This window comes from Ochotona curzoniae, unplaced genomic scaffold, assembly GCF_017591425.1.
Source record: "Ochotona curzoniae isolate NIBS_2020 unplaced genomic scaffold, NIBS_Ocur_1.0 scaffold_4701, whole genome shotgun sequence".
NCBI classification, from domain to species: Eukaryota; Metazoa; Chordata; class Mammalia; order Lagomorpha; family Ochotonidae; genus Ochotona; species Ochotona curzoniae.
This window is the reverse complement of record NW_024467122.1, coordinates 10,075,705-10,092,420: the sequence shown is the minus strand read 5'-3', so window position 1 is coordinate 10,092,420 and position 16,716 is coordinate 10,075,705. Positions and strand designations below refer to the sequence as shown.

Below are 16,716 nucleotides of genomic sequence, written 5' to 3'. Positions count from 1 at the left end.
TCGCATGTCAGAGTATCTGGTATGAAGTCTTGCTTCCACTGATATACACACTGGAAGGCAGCAGATGATGGGTAAAAGCTTGGGTCTGTGACCTTCACGTGACAGATGCAAATGAAATAGGGGTCCTTGGCTTTGGCTTGCCCCAACCTTAGTTGTGGGGGCTTTTAGAGAATGAACCAGCAGATGGAAAAATCTGTCTCTGTGTTTCTCTCTCTCTGGATCTCTTATTTCTATTTTCAAGTAAAATGAAAATGAATATCTTAAAAATACATAGACCTTAGAATAACTTAAGATATCACATAATAATGATTAATTCATAATAATTCATAGGCATAAAATAAGAACCAAAACTATAAAACTGCTTGAAAAAAAAAAGAAGAAACATTTAGGACCTAGGTCTAGATTGAGTTTTTTTTTTTTTTAGATTTATTTATTTATTTATTTTTATTGGAAAGGCAGATACACAGGGAGGAGAGACAGAGAGGTAGATCTGTCTGCTGGTTCACTCCCCAGGTGGCCACAACGGCCGGAGCTGAGCCAATCAAGCCAGGAGCCTGGAGCTTTGGGTCTCCTCAACTGTTTTCCCAGGCTACGAGCAGGGAGCTGGATAGGAAGCAGTGCTGCCAGGATTAGAACCAACACCCATATGGGATCCAGGCACGTTCAAGTGAGGACTTTAGCCACTAGGCTATCTATTGTGCCGGGCCCTAGAATGAGTTCTTAGACTAAATATAAAAATACAGTCCCAAAGTAAAATTTGATAATCTGGACTTTACTAAAATTGAAAAAAAAAAAAGAAACTACTTTTACTCTATGAAAGAACTTTCTAAGAGGATGAAAATACAAACTATAGAAGAACAAAATAATCATAAAATTTAGTTGGAAACCTAAATCCCCTAAATGGCCAACTCAATCTTAAAGAATAAAGAACAAAGGTTTAGGCATCAAAATACCTCATTTCCATATATATGATAGTTATTATAATGAAACCAGTAGTAGAGGCATAAAAATACACAGAGACTAAGGGACCACAACAGAGATATCAGAAAATAATCCACATCTCAGCCAACTGAATCTTGACAAAGGCATCAATAAAAGGATAATCTCTTCAACAAATGACTCCAGGAAAACTAAACGTCCATATGCAAAAGATTTAAATGTTATGCCTGTCTCCCACCCTACATAAAAATCAATACAAGTAAATCAAGCACCTAACTACAAGATGAGAAAATGTGAAACTACTACAATAAAACACAGAGGAAACACTTCTAGACATAGGATATTTTTATAGGAATAGCATTTAATCTGTGAACCACCTTTGGGAATATGGACATTTTAATACTAAATTCTTCCAGTCCACAAACATGGGAGGTCTTCTCATTTTGAGTGTATGTCTTGCTCAGTACAATTCATTAATGCTTTGTGATTTTGATTGTTGAGACCACTCATATCCTTGGTTAGATTTATTCCGAGGTATTTTTCTAAGATTTATTTTATATACCTGAAAAGCAGAATGATGGAGGAAGAGGTAGGAAGGCAGGGAGGAAAGAAGTGGGGGAGGCAGGGAGAAGGATAGAAAAAGAGAAGGAGGGAAGAAGGCAGTGAGAAAGAGAAAGAGATTTTCCACGTATTAGTTCACTCCTCCAAAAACCCAGGGCAAGCTTAGGTTGAACGCAGGATCCAGAAACTTCAATTGGAGTCTTTCATTTGGGTGACTGTGGCCCAAGCACTTGGGTCATCTTCTGTAACTGCTTTCTCAGGTGCTTTAGCAGGAAGCTGGGTCATAAAAGCAGCAGCTGGGACTCAATGTGGCAGTCCTATGTGGAATGATACAGTCATAAGCTGTCACAGCCACTGTGCCACTATGTCAGCCCTTCCACGGCATCTTGGTAGCAATTATGAATGGGATTGCTCTTATAATGTCTTTCTCAGCAAGTATGTTACTGATGCATAAAACACCACTGACAGGCCAGGCACAGTAGACCCGTGGCTAAAAGCCTCACCTTGCATGTGCTGGGACCCCATATGGGTGCTGTTTCTAATCCTGGCTGTTCCACTTCCCATCCAGCTCTCTGCATGCTGCCTGTGAAAGCAATAGAGGATGACCCAAAGCCTTGAGATCCCATACCCGCCCATGTGGGAAATCCCGAAGATGCTCCTGGCTCCTGGTTTCATATCAGCTACACTCTGGCCACTGCGGCCACTTGATGGAAGATCTTTGTCTCTGTCTCTCCTCTCTCCATAAATCTGACTTTCTAACAAAAATAAGTAATTTTTTAAAAACCAGTGATTTTTGCTTAATTATGTTCCCTGCAAATTTGCTGAAAATTTTTTTATCAGTTTTAATGTTCTCCTAATGGAATCTAGATATCTCTACATACAGTCATATTAGCTCCATGCAGAAACACTTTGACTTTCTCCAAAGCAAAATTAAAAAATCAAAAAATAAATGGGGACAATATTCTGGCACAGTGGGTTAAGCTTCCATCTGCAGCTCCAGAATCTCAAATGAACATCATTAAGTCACAGCTGCTACATTCCAACCCAGTTCCTCTCTGTCAACATGCCTGAGAAATATGGTCTAAATTCTTGGGGCCCATTCTTGTAACCCAAATGGGATACCTGGATGGAGCTCCAGGTTTCTGGTTTCAGCCTGGCTTAGTTCTGGCTACTGTGGTAATTTGTGTAGCAAATCAGCAAATGAAAGATTTCTCTAACTCCACCTTTCAAATAAATCAGGCTTTAAAATAAAAAAAAGGGGGCCCAGCGGCATGGCCTAGCAGATAAAGTCCTCGCCTTGAACGCGCCCGGGATCCCATATGGGCGCCGGTTCTAATCCTGGCAGCTCCACTTCCCATCCAGCTTCCTGCTTGTGGCCTGGGAAAGCAGTCGAGGACAGCCCAAAGCCTTGGGACCCAGCACCCACGCGGGAGACCCGGAAGAAGTTCCTGGATCCTGGCTTTGGACCAGCATAGCATCGGCCATTGCGGTCACTTGGGGAGTGAATCATCGGACGGAAGATCTTCCTCTCTGTCTCTCCTCCTCTCTGTATATCTGACTTTCCAATAAATAAAATAAATCTTTAAAAAAAATAAAAAAGGACAGTTGAGATTGTATCAAACTAAGAATCTTCTTCAGAGAAAGGAAAAAAAAAAAAATAAAGAGTGAAGAAGCAAACAACTGAAAACTACCTGCAGACTATGCTTTTGCCCGATGATGAACACACACATCTGCAGCCAACTGAATCTTCACACAGAACTCAAAAAACTCAACCATAAAAAACACAAATAATCCGGTCAAGAAACAGGCAAAGAATCTGAATAGAAGAAATACAAGTAGCCAATAAATACAAGAAAATACTCAGTATCACTGCCATTAGAGAAATACAGAAGATCACAATTTTAGTATAATCTCACTCCGTTACAGAGAATAGTATGGAGGTTTCCTCAAAATAAAACAAAATAAAATAAAATAAAATAAACCTGCCACTCAGCCCAGTTATCCAGCTTGTGGGAGCATCTCCCTTAGAAATAAGATGAGAACATGAGCGAGCTGCCTGCACTCCCACATGGTTGTAACATCACTCCCAGGAACCAACCCACTAGAGCCAACCTACATGTGCATACAGAAGCAAGTCTGGTACATGCATACAATGGCTATTACTCACACACACTGAGAATGAAACCTCAACACTGAAACAGCAAAAGGGATGCAACTGGAAGACATAACATTATGTGAAAAAAATCCAGATGCAGAGTGCCAAATACTCCATTTCTTTCATATGTGAAATTAAGAGAACAAGTTGTTCTGAACTTAGAATATTGATTACAACAATGGGAAGGATGGGGAGAGGAGGACAGAGGGAGGTTGTAGAGTCAGCATAAAAATACACAAGTAAATAAGTTTCACCATTCCTCAGCACACCGGGGCATCTGTGTTACATCCCATGGGGAGAACGTGGATGAAGGAGCTGGTAGATTCATAAAACAAGGAAAAGCAAATGAACTCACACCTAGTATATATGTTGAAATATTTCACTGTATTGCATAAAAATGCAATAATATTATGTGTTCATATAATTTAACAACTGTATTAAGTAGATTTACTCAAAGATACAGGTTGGTCTTCTCCCATTAGGACCAGAGGAATTTGAATTTAATTCTCTCAGATTTTGGAATACTTGCATATTTGTAATGGGGAATCTTAGAGACCAAACTCAAATGTAAAGATAAAATCTATTTATGATTCACATACTTCTTTGACAAACAGCCTAGAGTTAATTTATGTGATGTTTTAATAATATTTGTTGTTCCCAAAAAAGCTTCATGGTACAAAATTTACTACTGATATTACTAGTAAACAAAAAGTTACAGTTTTTGGAAACGAACATTAAACATTTTCAGGTCAGGAAAGCTCAATGTATATCTAAAAATATATTTAGCTGATTAAGCATGGACAGACAAAAATTTCAACAATATTTTTAAACTGATAAGAACAGATACTACACTTGATCTTAGCCAAAAGGCTGAGAAGCAATCAACAATATTTTTAATATTTGTTTTTAATAGAAAGGTAGATTTACAGAGAGAAGCAAGGACAGACAGAAAGACCTTTCATCTGCTGTTTTTTTCCCCAAGTAGTTGGAACGGCTAGAACTGAGCTGATACAAAGCCAGGAGATTCTTGCAGATCTCCCACACAAGCACAGGGTCCCAAGGCTTTGGGCCATCCTCTACTGCTTTCCCAGGCCCAAAGGAGGGAGATAGATGGGAAGTGACGCAGCCAGGACACAAACTGGTGCCAACACAGGACCCAGAACTTCCATGGCAGAGTCATGGAAGAGTCATTACACTGGGCCCCGGTACAATTTCAATGTGTGATGGCCAGTGATCTTGTCTGGTGAAACAGGTAAGTTTCTCTCTTTGCCTGGCCTTCAATCTGAAGCTAACTTTCACAGTAAAAGAGGTGGAGTTCAACAAAGTCAAGATTAAAAATAATGTGACAATGTCAACTACAGCCTTCTAACTCAGCAGCTATCTGCCACAGGTGTCTGGTAAGCCATGAACATACCAGTAGATGCAGAACACGTAATGGGTTCACAACTATAGCATTTATAGGCACCACCTGAAAGCCTATAAAATGCAGCCCATATTACATTGCGCTTAGTCACATTTTCCTATTGACTACAAAATGAACTGGGAATTCTGTAATGATTCTCTTGTTGCCTAGCCTTGGAAATTAATGTTTCTCTAGGAAATATGAGAAGTACAAACTAGGTAAATGCCAGATGTAGGAGGCTTATGTCTAAAATCAAGTTCCCAGCTATTCTTTTCCCATAATCCTCCATTGGTGACAGCACCATTCATCATTCAGATGGCTTTCTCTGGACAGCAGGTGGGAGACAAGAATGTAATTGAGGTGAACATGCAGGCTGAAATTGCTGACTTCCAGTTACCAAATTGCTCCTAGTTTCCACCTAACAAAAGCTGTGCCAGCAGGGCAGAGTCCTGTTCAAGGCTTGGAAATCAAAGACCACCCAAAGCTGACTTCTGAGTTTTTTTACGCCACATCTGCTGTACGAGACACAAGGGTAGGCAAAGACGGAGATTTCAAGGTGACAAGTCCTAGGAAGCCTTTTAGGCATTGCAGAAGTCAGACAATCACGGCTACAGAGTCAAAGCGGAATGAAGAACTTCAATGAACCTAAGAAACTGTCAAGAAGCCAAGTATTCCCAAAGCTCATCCCAATATTCCCTTGTGATTATCTCCAACCTGGGACACAAAGGACTGCAGAGAAGAGTGTCTTCTAGCCGGCCATGCAGTAGAGTGACTCCAGAGCTCCGATCCCAGAACCTAGGACAGCAATGCCAGGGCAGCTCCTGTCTACCTTCCAGCTTACTGGTGGCTGCAGAACCAGTGCTGGGAGGAATGCCCACTCTGTCCTGGGCTATTCTACTCTTTTTGGTGCTTGCATAAATGTTCAGTTTTCCTTTCAATTGTCTGGTACATTTGTTACCAGGTTTATTTCTTGGTATTTTATGGTTATTAACTTGAGTGTAAATGAGACACTTTCTATTTCACTTCACTATTACTCATTGACTTCTAGCTCAGCTATTATCTTGTCTTCTTTGCTTAACCAAACCTCTTATTAGTTCAGTTTGTCAGTGGAGTGATTATAAGAAATGACAGGGTTGCCTCTTCTCCTGCAAAGTTTAGATGTTCAATTTGCTCACATGGTGTTCCACTTGAGAGCTGTGACTGCTGTTGTATTGGTTCAGGCTGTCAGCACTTCTTTCTCAGTTCTGGAAACTGGGAATACAAGGCTATAAATTGTTGGCAGATTCACTGTCTTGGGATGGCTACCTCCTGGCTTCTAGATGCACATTTTTCACTGTTTCTTCACATGGTCAAGAAGGCAGACAGCAAGTAAGTTCTGTGTTTCTTCCTCCAAGGGAACTAACATTTTTTTTTAATGTATTTGAAAGAGTGAGAGAGAGAGAGAGAGAGAGAGAGAGAGAGAGAGAGAGACAAACAGTGAGATCATCTATCTTCTGGTTCACTCTTCAAATGGCCACAATGACTTGGGCCACATTCTACTGCTTTCCCAGGTGTACTGTCAAAGAGTTAGATTAGAAACAGAGAATCCAGGATTTGAATTGGCTCTCCAATATGGGACACTGGCATTGAAATTCATGGCTTAACCTGTTGCACCAAAATTCTGTCCCCTGTCTGTATAAATGTTAGCATATGTTGAAGATGCACTGTGTCACATAATTGTGCAAGACCTTTTTGTCTTCTCAAAGATGTTTGTTTCAAACAGTGTAAAATACTCACTTTCCCCTCATATAAAATATATATATGCTTATATATAAATATTTTAGTCTATTTGTTAAGTATATTGCTGTCTGGTTTCTTTTTATGGTAATTTTGCAGACAAATCTTTTTTAATCTCTTTATTTCCAACCTTATGGATAATTCTGATTAAAAATCTACCTTCTGTAAATATATACCCTATGATTGGATTCTGATTTGCTAAATCAAACATAAAAGTATATTTTTGCTCTGGAATTGTTGGGATTTATATTCACTTGAATTCCTGTGATTAGGGATTGTTCTAGCTTATTTCTGCTATTATTTTTTAATAATACTTTCTTATATTGAGGAGGAAATGCTTTTCCTCTACCATTTGAGCTGTATTGGAGGCCTGTGAATTAATCTGACAAAAGAGAGATTAAGGAGAGAAAACAAATTTTTATTCATGTATGCACAAGTGAGAACCCAGCAAAACGTGACATGACTCTGAACAGCTAATGATAGGGACTCCTCTACTTAATAGAGAAGGGGGAGGGGCAGCAAAGGCTTTTGTGAGAACAATGGCTTCTAGGGGCACACACGCCTGCGGCACCAAGTGACCTTCTCCATCTCTGTTCCTAGCAATGAACAGTCCTGGAAAGAGTATTTATGGAAGTCTCCCTTCCAGAAATTTCTATCATTAGATTCCAAAAAAAAGAATGCTTCTGCTGAATCGTAAATGCCATTAGTTTAAAATAGCATCCATATCAACTCTGTGTCCAAGTGGGTTCCTACACTTCAACTGCTCTGTACTTTTCTATTCTTATATTTTATGCATTTTTGTGTTTCTCATTTTACATCTAGTGGTTTGAAAGACTTTTAAAAAGATTTATTTATTTATTCAAAAGGTTTGGTCCTCATGCCAGGCAATCACATGAATTCCTGGCTAAAACCAGGTCAGTCTTAAAAGTGAGAACAGTGATGCCAGGACACCAGGCAGAAAGGAGGCCAAAAGTCCCAGACAAGCCACCATGTGGCCTTTGTCCATGGTGACCAGCTTCTCACACTGGCCCGGCTGAGCTCCTTCTTCCGGATCTAGGATGTGGTGTCCCTGACACCCAAATTGCTCTGTAGCGGGCTTGTCCCAGTCTCTCACCCAAGAAGAGGTTGTCAAGGTTTGGTGAAAGCATGAGGATCTAGACCTCTGGTATGGGCCTTGCACAAACAACCTGCTGAATCTCAGAAAGGGTTCCCTTAATGGGGATGGAGGGAGAGTAATAGGTCAAATCCTTGATGGCCACAAGCCCAAATCTCAGTAAAATGACAATGACATGTGACCGATTACTCTCAGCGTCTCTCTGGAGGCCAGTGAATGGTAAAGGGCACCATATCTTACACAGTAGGTCCTTAGAATATACTCCTGGACTGAAGACCTGAGGCACAGCTGCACCAGTCCCACAGTCCTGGCCCACAGCCTCAGATTCTCCAGGCTTTGAAACACTCCAGCGGACACACTCAGAAGTGGAGGTGTCCTCTAACACCTTGTCCCTGCGACCACAGCTTCCTGCATGCTCCTTGCTTGTAAGAAGCCCTGGCTGGCAGGAACTCCCATAGTCAGGCTTGGGGAGATTTGGGGGAGAAGTCGATTTTGGCCCCAATTGGTCTACCTGCCTTCTCCCTGGGGTGTCTCATGATGATGACTGAACTGCCCACTAAATTCCTGCCACACATATTTATTACACAGATCCCTACAATCTCGGTGTCTCTCTGTTCACTGCCATGATGATCAGTAGGCTTGTCTCCAAGGCCATGTTGCATGGTCTCTTGGCCCGCAGGGCACCTGGGCAGGGAGTTGCTTCTTGGCCCGGCTGCTAGGCACTGTGCCCAAGTAGACAGCCTGGCCCTGTGGTCACCTCAGCGATTAGGTTGGCCCCAGAAAACTCTGCTCCCCTCAGCAGGTAGGCCTCTATCTGAATTCTGATCATATTCCTGCACTGTGGCTGGATTCTGTCATTCCACGCTCCACCAGGGGAGTGCTCTGTGACCTGCTGTGGCTGGCAAGAAATTCAATCAAAGCAAAGGTGCATGTCAGAAGTTGAGGGAAAACTGTCAAGAGTGACAGCACGGAAATCCCAGAGTGGCACCAGAAGAGACAAACTGACCTCTTCCAGAGAAGCAAGGAAAATAGTTGAAATAGGCCAAATAACACAGAGGGCTGAATATGGAGGCAGTTCAGAAGAAGAGAAAGAGGAACTACTGCATTTTCAAATGTGGAGCATAACAAAAGAGCGTGTTGCAGAGGTGACCAGACATGGGCCAGTAGGCAAGTACAGTTTTCTAGGGTCAGCCAGACCCAGTAGGGTGACCTTGGGCCAACAGCTAAGCCTCTTGGAACACAGGTTCCAGATGGCTTCATGAGGTCTAGAAAAAAAGGAAACTCGAGCTCAGAGCTGCAGCCTTCGACATGAGACCAGTGCACATAGCCTGGAGTGAGTCAGGCAGCGCTGACGGTCAGCAGGTGACAGCATGCTCTGTTGCAGCAAGGAGCTCATGGTGGCTGATGATCATAGACACTCACTTCCCCCCCTGCTTCTCTCCATGTTACAGAGAGGCCGGAGGAAATAAGGAACCAAAACATGTCTCTAGCATAAGGTGGAAGCAGTGCTCAAGCAGAGAACAGAGAATAACTGCTGGTTACTCTGATGGGAATCAGTTGATAGCAAGTTGGAAGAAGAATACAAATGAGATATATTACTATTATCCAAAGCAAAAAGAAACAAAAATTCTATTCAAAAGATCAGAGTCTTCCAGCTGCAAAACCAAGACACCCTTCCCCCGCCTCGTCTCTTGCCCTCTCTCCAATTGCTAACCTTCCCACCCCGCCCCCAGCCCCTGCAGTTCTCTCTCCCTTCTATTCCTGGGACAGGTCTCAATGACTGGTTCCTGTTCTGGAACAATCAAACAATGACAGGCTTTGTGTTTTTTTTAAAGGTAAGATCAAGACATATCCATACTTGGATAAAATGAGCACATGTCAAAGACCATAGTTAAGAAACAAATTTATTTCCTTTTCTACATGTTTTCTGGAGGTCACAGTTTAAAATTAGTTGGAGGACCACTATAGATTACCAAGAAAATGCACCTGGCAGTATCCAGCATTCCACGGGATACCAGGTTCTCCTTTTTCTCCTCTTTCCAAGTCTTTCTCAAGCAGTCCTGACAGGCACGTCATACCTGCTGCCCTTTCTGCCAGGAACACAGCCTTCCTGATGCCATAAAGCTCAGCTGTTCACCACTTTCCTTTCACTCCGTGACTCTCACTTGCACTTCTCTGGCTGGGCCCTCACTCTCCCCTTGCCCTGCACTGTTTCCTTTGAGCACCACCTGGCATATGTTCGCTCTTGTTCCCTTCTCTGTCTCTCTCTTCCCAGAGGGATTTTGGTCTGGTTTGATCCCTGCTGCACTCTCACTTAGAACAGTGTGTGATAACAGTGGTGGCATATACACTAAATATTGGCTGAGCAAATGGACAAATGAAAAACAAATAGTGCCTGTGGCCAGGAAGAGACAGGAAGCTGAGCTGGATCATTTGGAGAATGGCTCTGGAGATGCACACACAGTTTGTGGGCTCCATCTTGTTCTTGAAAGCAAGCTGTTTCTTGCCACTCTTGCTAACACACCTTATTTTGAGGCAGCCTTCCACTAGATTAGGTCTGCACATTTGAAAATGCACATGCTGGAGCAACAATCCCCTCCCCCACCTCTCCCGGCTCCTTTGAGGTCAACAGCAGCAGCAGAACTACCTTTGCTCATTTGGACATTTCTGCCACATCCAAGAACTATTCCTAACAATTTTTCAATAGTGGCCTCATCCCCCATGCTCCAAGTCCAGTGATGACTCCATCACTGCTCTTAGTGAGGCCCCAGTTCACCATAACTCAGGAACTGTGACAATACAGAACCAACAGCTTCAACCCCTAAGATCCCATTCCTCATGTGGACCCAGGTGATATCACAAGCAGCAGATCACAACTCCCAGTGGAGTAGGTGCTACTCGTTGGCAGTCAGGCCTGGGAACTCCTTCAGCCACCTGCTCTGCTCTGCTCTGCTCTGAGAATATCCTCTGGGAACCTAAAGACACTTTTCTTCCCTTACCATGCTGTCATGCTCCCTGTCTGAAGCCAAGACAAGACCTTCAGGGATATGTGGCAAAAAGGATTGGACAATCACCCTTCTCATGGCCATGCCCAGGCACTCCTCCAAGCACTGCAACCTCATTCAAGGCTCTGGCTACCACCACGTTCTCAGCACAGAGCTGCAGCTGATTCTCTGAAGGTAGCTCTCAATCTGAAACTGCAGGCAGCTGGCAGACACACACCCCAATTTCTTCAGCACAGATCAGGTCTCCCAGAGGTCACCAGTGCAAATGAGCTCCAAGCACCCACAACAGCAGTTTATATTTTAACACATCCCTTATTGGCTTCCCTTTCTGCCCCGGTGCACTCTCCATACTGGTGTGCTGAAACCCCTGACTTGGGCTGACTTCTTGGAGAGCCTAAGATATCTGGCAAAGATATAAACTCTACTGCACTGGCAATCACTGATAGGCACAATCACATGCCCATGCCACCTGGACCACACTGCACCCCAGGAAATCTTGTGTTTCTGTCCCCTTCAAAGCTCTGGCACCACTCACAGGGTGATGGGAATGTGTGAAAGATACAGGAGGAACACACGGAAACGTACCCTTGCACAGTCAGTGAAAGGAAATGGCTGATACTCCATGCTGATGTGAAACTGCAGGGACAACAGAAATATCTTTAAATATATTTATCAGAAGATTTCCATCACTGCTACAGAATTTTCTGGCCAAGCTACTCAAAAGTGAGTAAGCTCAGAAAGACTGGTGCTATGGCTCCCTGTCACCCAGGACAAGGTGGCAGAGGGCTGACATAGCAAAGCCTTTGATTCTACCCAAAGGGAGAAGTCGCGTCAAGTTGTTCTTTATTGCTACTCATTTTGAACAAGACTGAATTTAGAAAAGAAGCTTGAACTGAGGTTTTAGGTGAGGCAGAACAAAGCAAGGAAGAAATTACTGGGATCAGCATCGGGCAAAGAGGCATTTACTAACAGCTGTCCTCTGCTCAGAGGACCCAGCCAGCTGGCTGGCAGCTCCCTGGCTGGCTCTCCATCTATCACCGGAATAAAGCAGCCCATTCCAGAAATGATGCAGAGATAGCTATTTTGCAGTGACCCAGCCTCCTCGAAGCACAGAAAATGCATTATATCTCAAAAGCTATTAGTAACTCATACGTGGATGCCAATATCAAACTGAAACAGAGTAAGAAATATGGCAGTCACGTCCGTGCGCTTCACCGAAGTAAATCAATGCCCCTTTACAAACTGTGGCTTCCACAGGGAGATGGCATTTTAACCCCTCCCTTCCTTAAAAAAGCATCAACACCCCCAATCCCTGCATTAACGAACCGATAGATTCATCTAGTGCAAAGAACATATTGAGAGCTGGAATCTGGCAGAAAGAATCAAGTTGGGCATCTCCCAAAATTTCCAATAAAAGAGTATAAGAAAGTCAGGATGTGACTAAAATCAAACCTGTCTGCTACTCACTGTGCCAAATTTTTTCCAATGTTTCCTAGGTTGCAAATACAACTGAATTCTCTTGCTGTTATTAGCATCTTTGTGTAACACTGATCTACCCTTGTCTCTCCTAGAAATTCCTACATCATCCCCTCCTCCTCCTATCTTGTCTGCTAAAGGCATCTGAGAAGTGTTGACTTCACGCACAATGGGGAACAGGAACTCTTTTACATGACAGAGTGACAAACACATCCTATATGTGGCAGGGATGGGGGCATCTGGGTGGATTCCCTCGAGGACTGGGAACTGAGTAGACCTCAGGTGCCTAGAAGGAAGCTTCATGTGAATGTCCCATATAGGAAAAAGTCAGGCTGGAGAGACATAGGTATAGACAGGCTACTAGAAAAGAACAACCAGACATAAGAGCCGGTGATCCCACAGCTCTATAAGCAAAAGGCTATGCTTCCTTAAAACCACTGAGTTTCCGGTCATTGACCCTGCTTCAGTATATGTCCGGCACTGCATCTGTGACTGGACTAGGGATTCTCTGTAACCATCTATTTCTCACTGTGGGCATGCAAACCATATATTCAGAAGTAGTCCCATGTCCTATTTCTCAGACAAACTAAAGCAGAAAAGAAGGGAACTTCAACGGAGTCCGTGGGTGTGGTCAATGGGCACAAGGGAAGAAGAAGAAAAGGGAAAATTATTGAGTTCATGGGGAGATTCTGTGCCCTCCAAGTGGATCAGGCAGGGGAGTGGGCAGATGATACCTGAGGGCCTGTCACCCTGATGACAGGTATCAGGCAACTACTGCTTTCTTTTTGCTCCTTGGAATTCAATTATAATGTGGTAACTCCCTGTTACATTGAGAACATTGGAATCATCAAGCATGTCTTGGAGTTAACAGTCTCATACTTAAACCATAAAACCCATCATTGTGATTCTACCATATTAAAAAATCTGCTTTTGATTTCCATTGGGAAAAAAAGCCACATTGGGAACTACAAAATACACTAACATTTATTAGTAAAACCATCATACCATTCAGCTCTAAGCAGACATCCTCATCGCCACGACTATGAACATACAATCATCACACTATGCACACTATGTATAACAGAGGGTTTCTCACTAACTGTCAAGTTGCCATCTGCAAAGAAGAAATCTCAGACTTAGTGATAGTGGAGACAGTAGTAATTATGTCTAAAATTTACACCCACATTTGTTCAATGCTACCTTTTGCCCTTAGGCAATCAACCACAGTGTACCTGTTACTGTTCAAATTGTTGCTGAGAAAAAATTGTAACCCCCAGTAACTCAGCATGTGATTGTATTTAGAGATGGTTTCTTTACCAGGGTGATTAAAGTAAGATGGCTGGGTCCTAATCCAGCCTGAACCTTATGAAGAGATGAGGATGCAGGTACATAGAGGGGGACCACGAGAAGCCATAGGGAGAAGATGGCATCTGCAAGCCTCAGAGACAGCGTTGGAAAACAACAGCCTTATTCACATCTGGATCTCAGATGCCTGGCCTCCAGAACCATGACAGAACACATTGTTGTCATTTAAGCTGCCCATAAGGAGGTAACTTGTTATGGCAGCCAAAGTTTGCTCACTTCCTAGAAAAAGATGACCTACTGCTCAAAATTGGAAACTCCCTTGCTTCCCTCATGCAATAGGGAGCAATGGCCTCTAACTTTAGACATACTCCCAAGCTCAGCTGTCAGAAATAAGAAGCAGAGAGTAGCAGCACACCAGATGGGGAAATACTTCCAGACCCAAACAATAATACAAGAGAAATGTGACCACCTTTGGCATGGGCAGGAAAAGAGCTAAAAGTACATAAAAGAACCCTTTTGTCACAGCTAATGTCTGGTGAAATCATCAGGTGGTTCAGGAGGACCACAGGGGCACCACAAAGGGAAATGGCTCTCTACATTTGGAAAGTTCCAGATCCCATCTCCTCCCATCTTGGATTAATGGCAACAGTCAGCACTAACCTTTTTACCATAACATATAACTTAGGGGGAAGAGATGTTCCAGGTTTCCTTACATGACAACATGTTTTAACAAAGAGTTTTGTTGCTTCAAGGTATACTTCCCCTAGATACCTGTCCGTTGGGCACTTGTTCTGGCTCTTGGTTTATTGATGAGTCTCTGACCTTTTGTCCTCAGGAGAATAACTATTAGAACTACCTTTAACTACATGTTCTTTTGTTGCGTGTGCAAATTCACAAGCTCCTATGAACAGGTAGGGATTAGTGTCCTCAATGCCCTCAGCCATGTTTGTAGCAGAACTCTTCCAAATCCAAGTAGGAAACCAATCAGTAAGAATTTAGGTCCATAGCTGTGCACTCCACAGGACAGCACCTTCTGCTGTGGATCATAATGGTCACCATCCAGGGAGCAGAGGCAACACCTTAGCAAACCGCATCATGCGCCACACACAGAAACAATGCTGTGCACCTTGCACGCACAACCCTCCAGATGTGATCATCTTAGGCAGCATGCTGGGCAACTCAGAGAATAACTGCAGATGAAACGAAGTTGTCTCAAAGGCCTGGTTACAAAGAAAGCTTCATCAGAAGCTGTTTTCCCAAGTTAATGTAACCAGCATTCCTGCAAAGCATTCAAACATGATTGATTGTTTCCTTCTGTCATCAGGGCTTACCTGTTGTACAGAAGAATGTCTGGTTTCCAAATCTGGCCATCAGGGAAACGAACCGTCTTCACGCCCGGGTATTCTGACATATTCCATTGCAGATAGTGATCTGTCCAAGACTGACACATAAGACAATGACATTAGCAGTCACTTGCTTCCTTGAATACTAATACTTCTTATAAGAGATTATTAGGTAAACTCAAAGCCAGAAAAAGCTCCAGATATTTATTTATATAACTGAGTTGCTATCTGAATGATATAAGGGAACTGGGAATTACATAATTCCTTTTGAAATAACCATGAATAGCATAAAAATCACATTCAAGGTCCTGCTGTCTCTGTGACCACATTCAGATGAGAGCATCAAAGTGAATTCCAAACCCCTGCATGTGCCAAAGTCCTCCCCTCCTGCAGCAGATGGGAGACTTCTGGACAAATGAATAACTAGTCTGCTTACCAAACCCTCACTGTAGGATATTTTAAAAATAAATTCACTTATTTCAATTGTTATAAGAATGAGAGGTTACCGAATTATAAAATATTTTCAGGAAGCACTGCTGTGTAGCTCCATGGTAACCTTTTGGTTACTTGGTAGGGGACATTCTCAGATTTGACTTCTTAGTTTGTTGCAGGGATAGCACTTTGGATACCACCACCTTATGACTCAAAGAGGGTCTCAAGTGATGGAAAACTAAGGAATCAGAAGACAATGGCCTATGTGAGGACCCAAGAAATGGACAGGGTCAGCTTCTTATGGGTGGATTCCTGAGTGACCAACGCCAGAGGAAGGCATGGTCTTGGGGTCCTTGTTTCCTAGATTGCCAATTCTGTGGGGCAGCTGGGCCATTCTGGCTGGCATCTCAACAGCTCCCACAGGGGTTCTATAACCAGTCTGCCATTCAGTCATCCAGTCTCCTGAGACCATCCACACTCTGGAGCTGACTTGCTGTGATTTAGAAAGTTGCATGATTGGACTTGGTGTGGTAGCCTATTGGTTTAAGTCCTCGTCTTGAACATGCTCAGATCCCATAAAGCCAGCGGTTCTAACCCGGCAGCCCTGCTTCCCATCCAGCTCCCTGTTTGTGGCCTGGGAAAGCAGTCTAGAATGGTCCAAAGCCTTGAGACCCTGCACCTGTGTGGGAGACCCAGAAGAGACTCCGGGATCCTGGCTTCATATTGGCTCAGTTCCAGCTGTTGCGGCTGCTTGGGGAATGAATCAAGGTCTTCCTCTCTGTTTCTCCTCTTCTCTGTATATCTGACTTTGCATTAAAAATATATAAATCTAAAAAAAAAAACATGTTGCATGATCATAACACCCCAGGTCAGGACCACAGTGATTCCCCATGACCAATCACATAGGTATTTTTTGTAGCATCATATACATAGTTACACTGAGAGACAAATAAATGCTTCAATCACATCTATTTCAACTTAATATTACACAAGATGAAGTCAAAGTTACAAATTACATCAAAGGCATCAACATTTCAGATTGTTTACTTGAGATTCAGAAATTACCCATGAGGGATTATGGGCCTAGGGCTATTTCACCTAGAGGCAAAGCGTACAAGGGCAGATGCCTGTGGTCTGACACCCAGATGAGTGACATCACCTTACAACCAGGGGCCTTGGAGAACAAGGCGTATAAAGGGGAAATGTGA

The 16,716-nt window shown here is 43.0% G+C and overlaps 1 protein-coding gene and 1 pseudogene across 1 annotated transcript in view; both read right to left on the bottom strand.

The window, feature by feature from the left end:
* The window catches only part of CHRNA7 (cholinergic receptor nicotinic alpha 7 subunit), a 109,088-nt gene that overhangs the window by 27,057 nt on the left and 65,315 nt on the right, over nucleotides 1-16,716 (bottom strand). The window contains exon 4 of the mRNA XM_040968959.1: nucleotides 15,065-15,174. Coding sequence (XP_040824893.1) covers nucleotides 15,065-15,174 — 110 coding nt within the window. The remainder of the gene's footprint in view (nucleotides 1-15,064; nucleotides 15,175-16,716) is intronic.
* LOC121149719 lies at nucleotides 4,399-4,537 on the bottom strand (annotated as a pseudogene).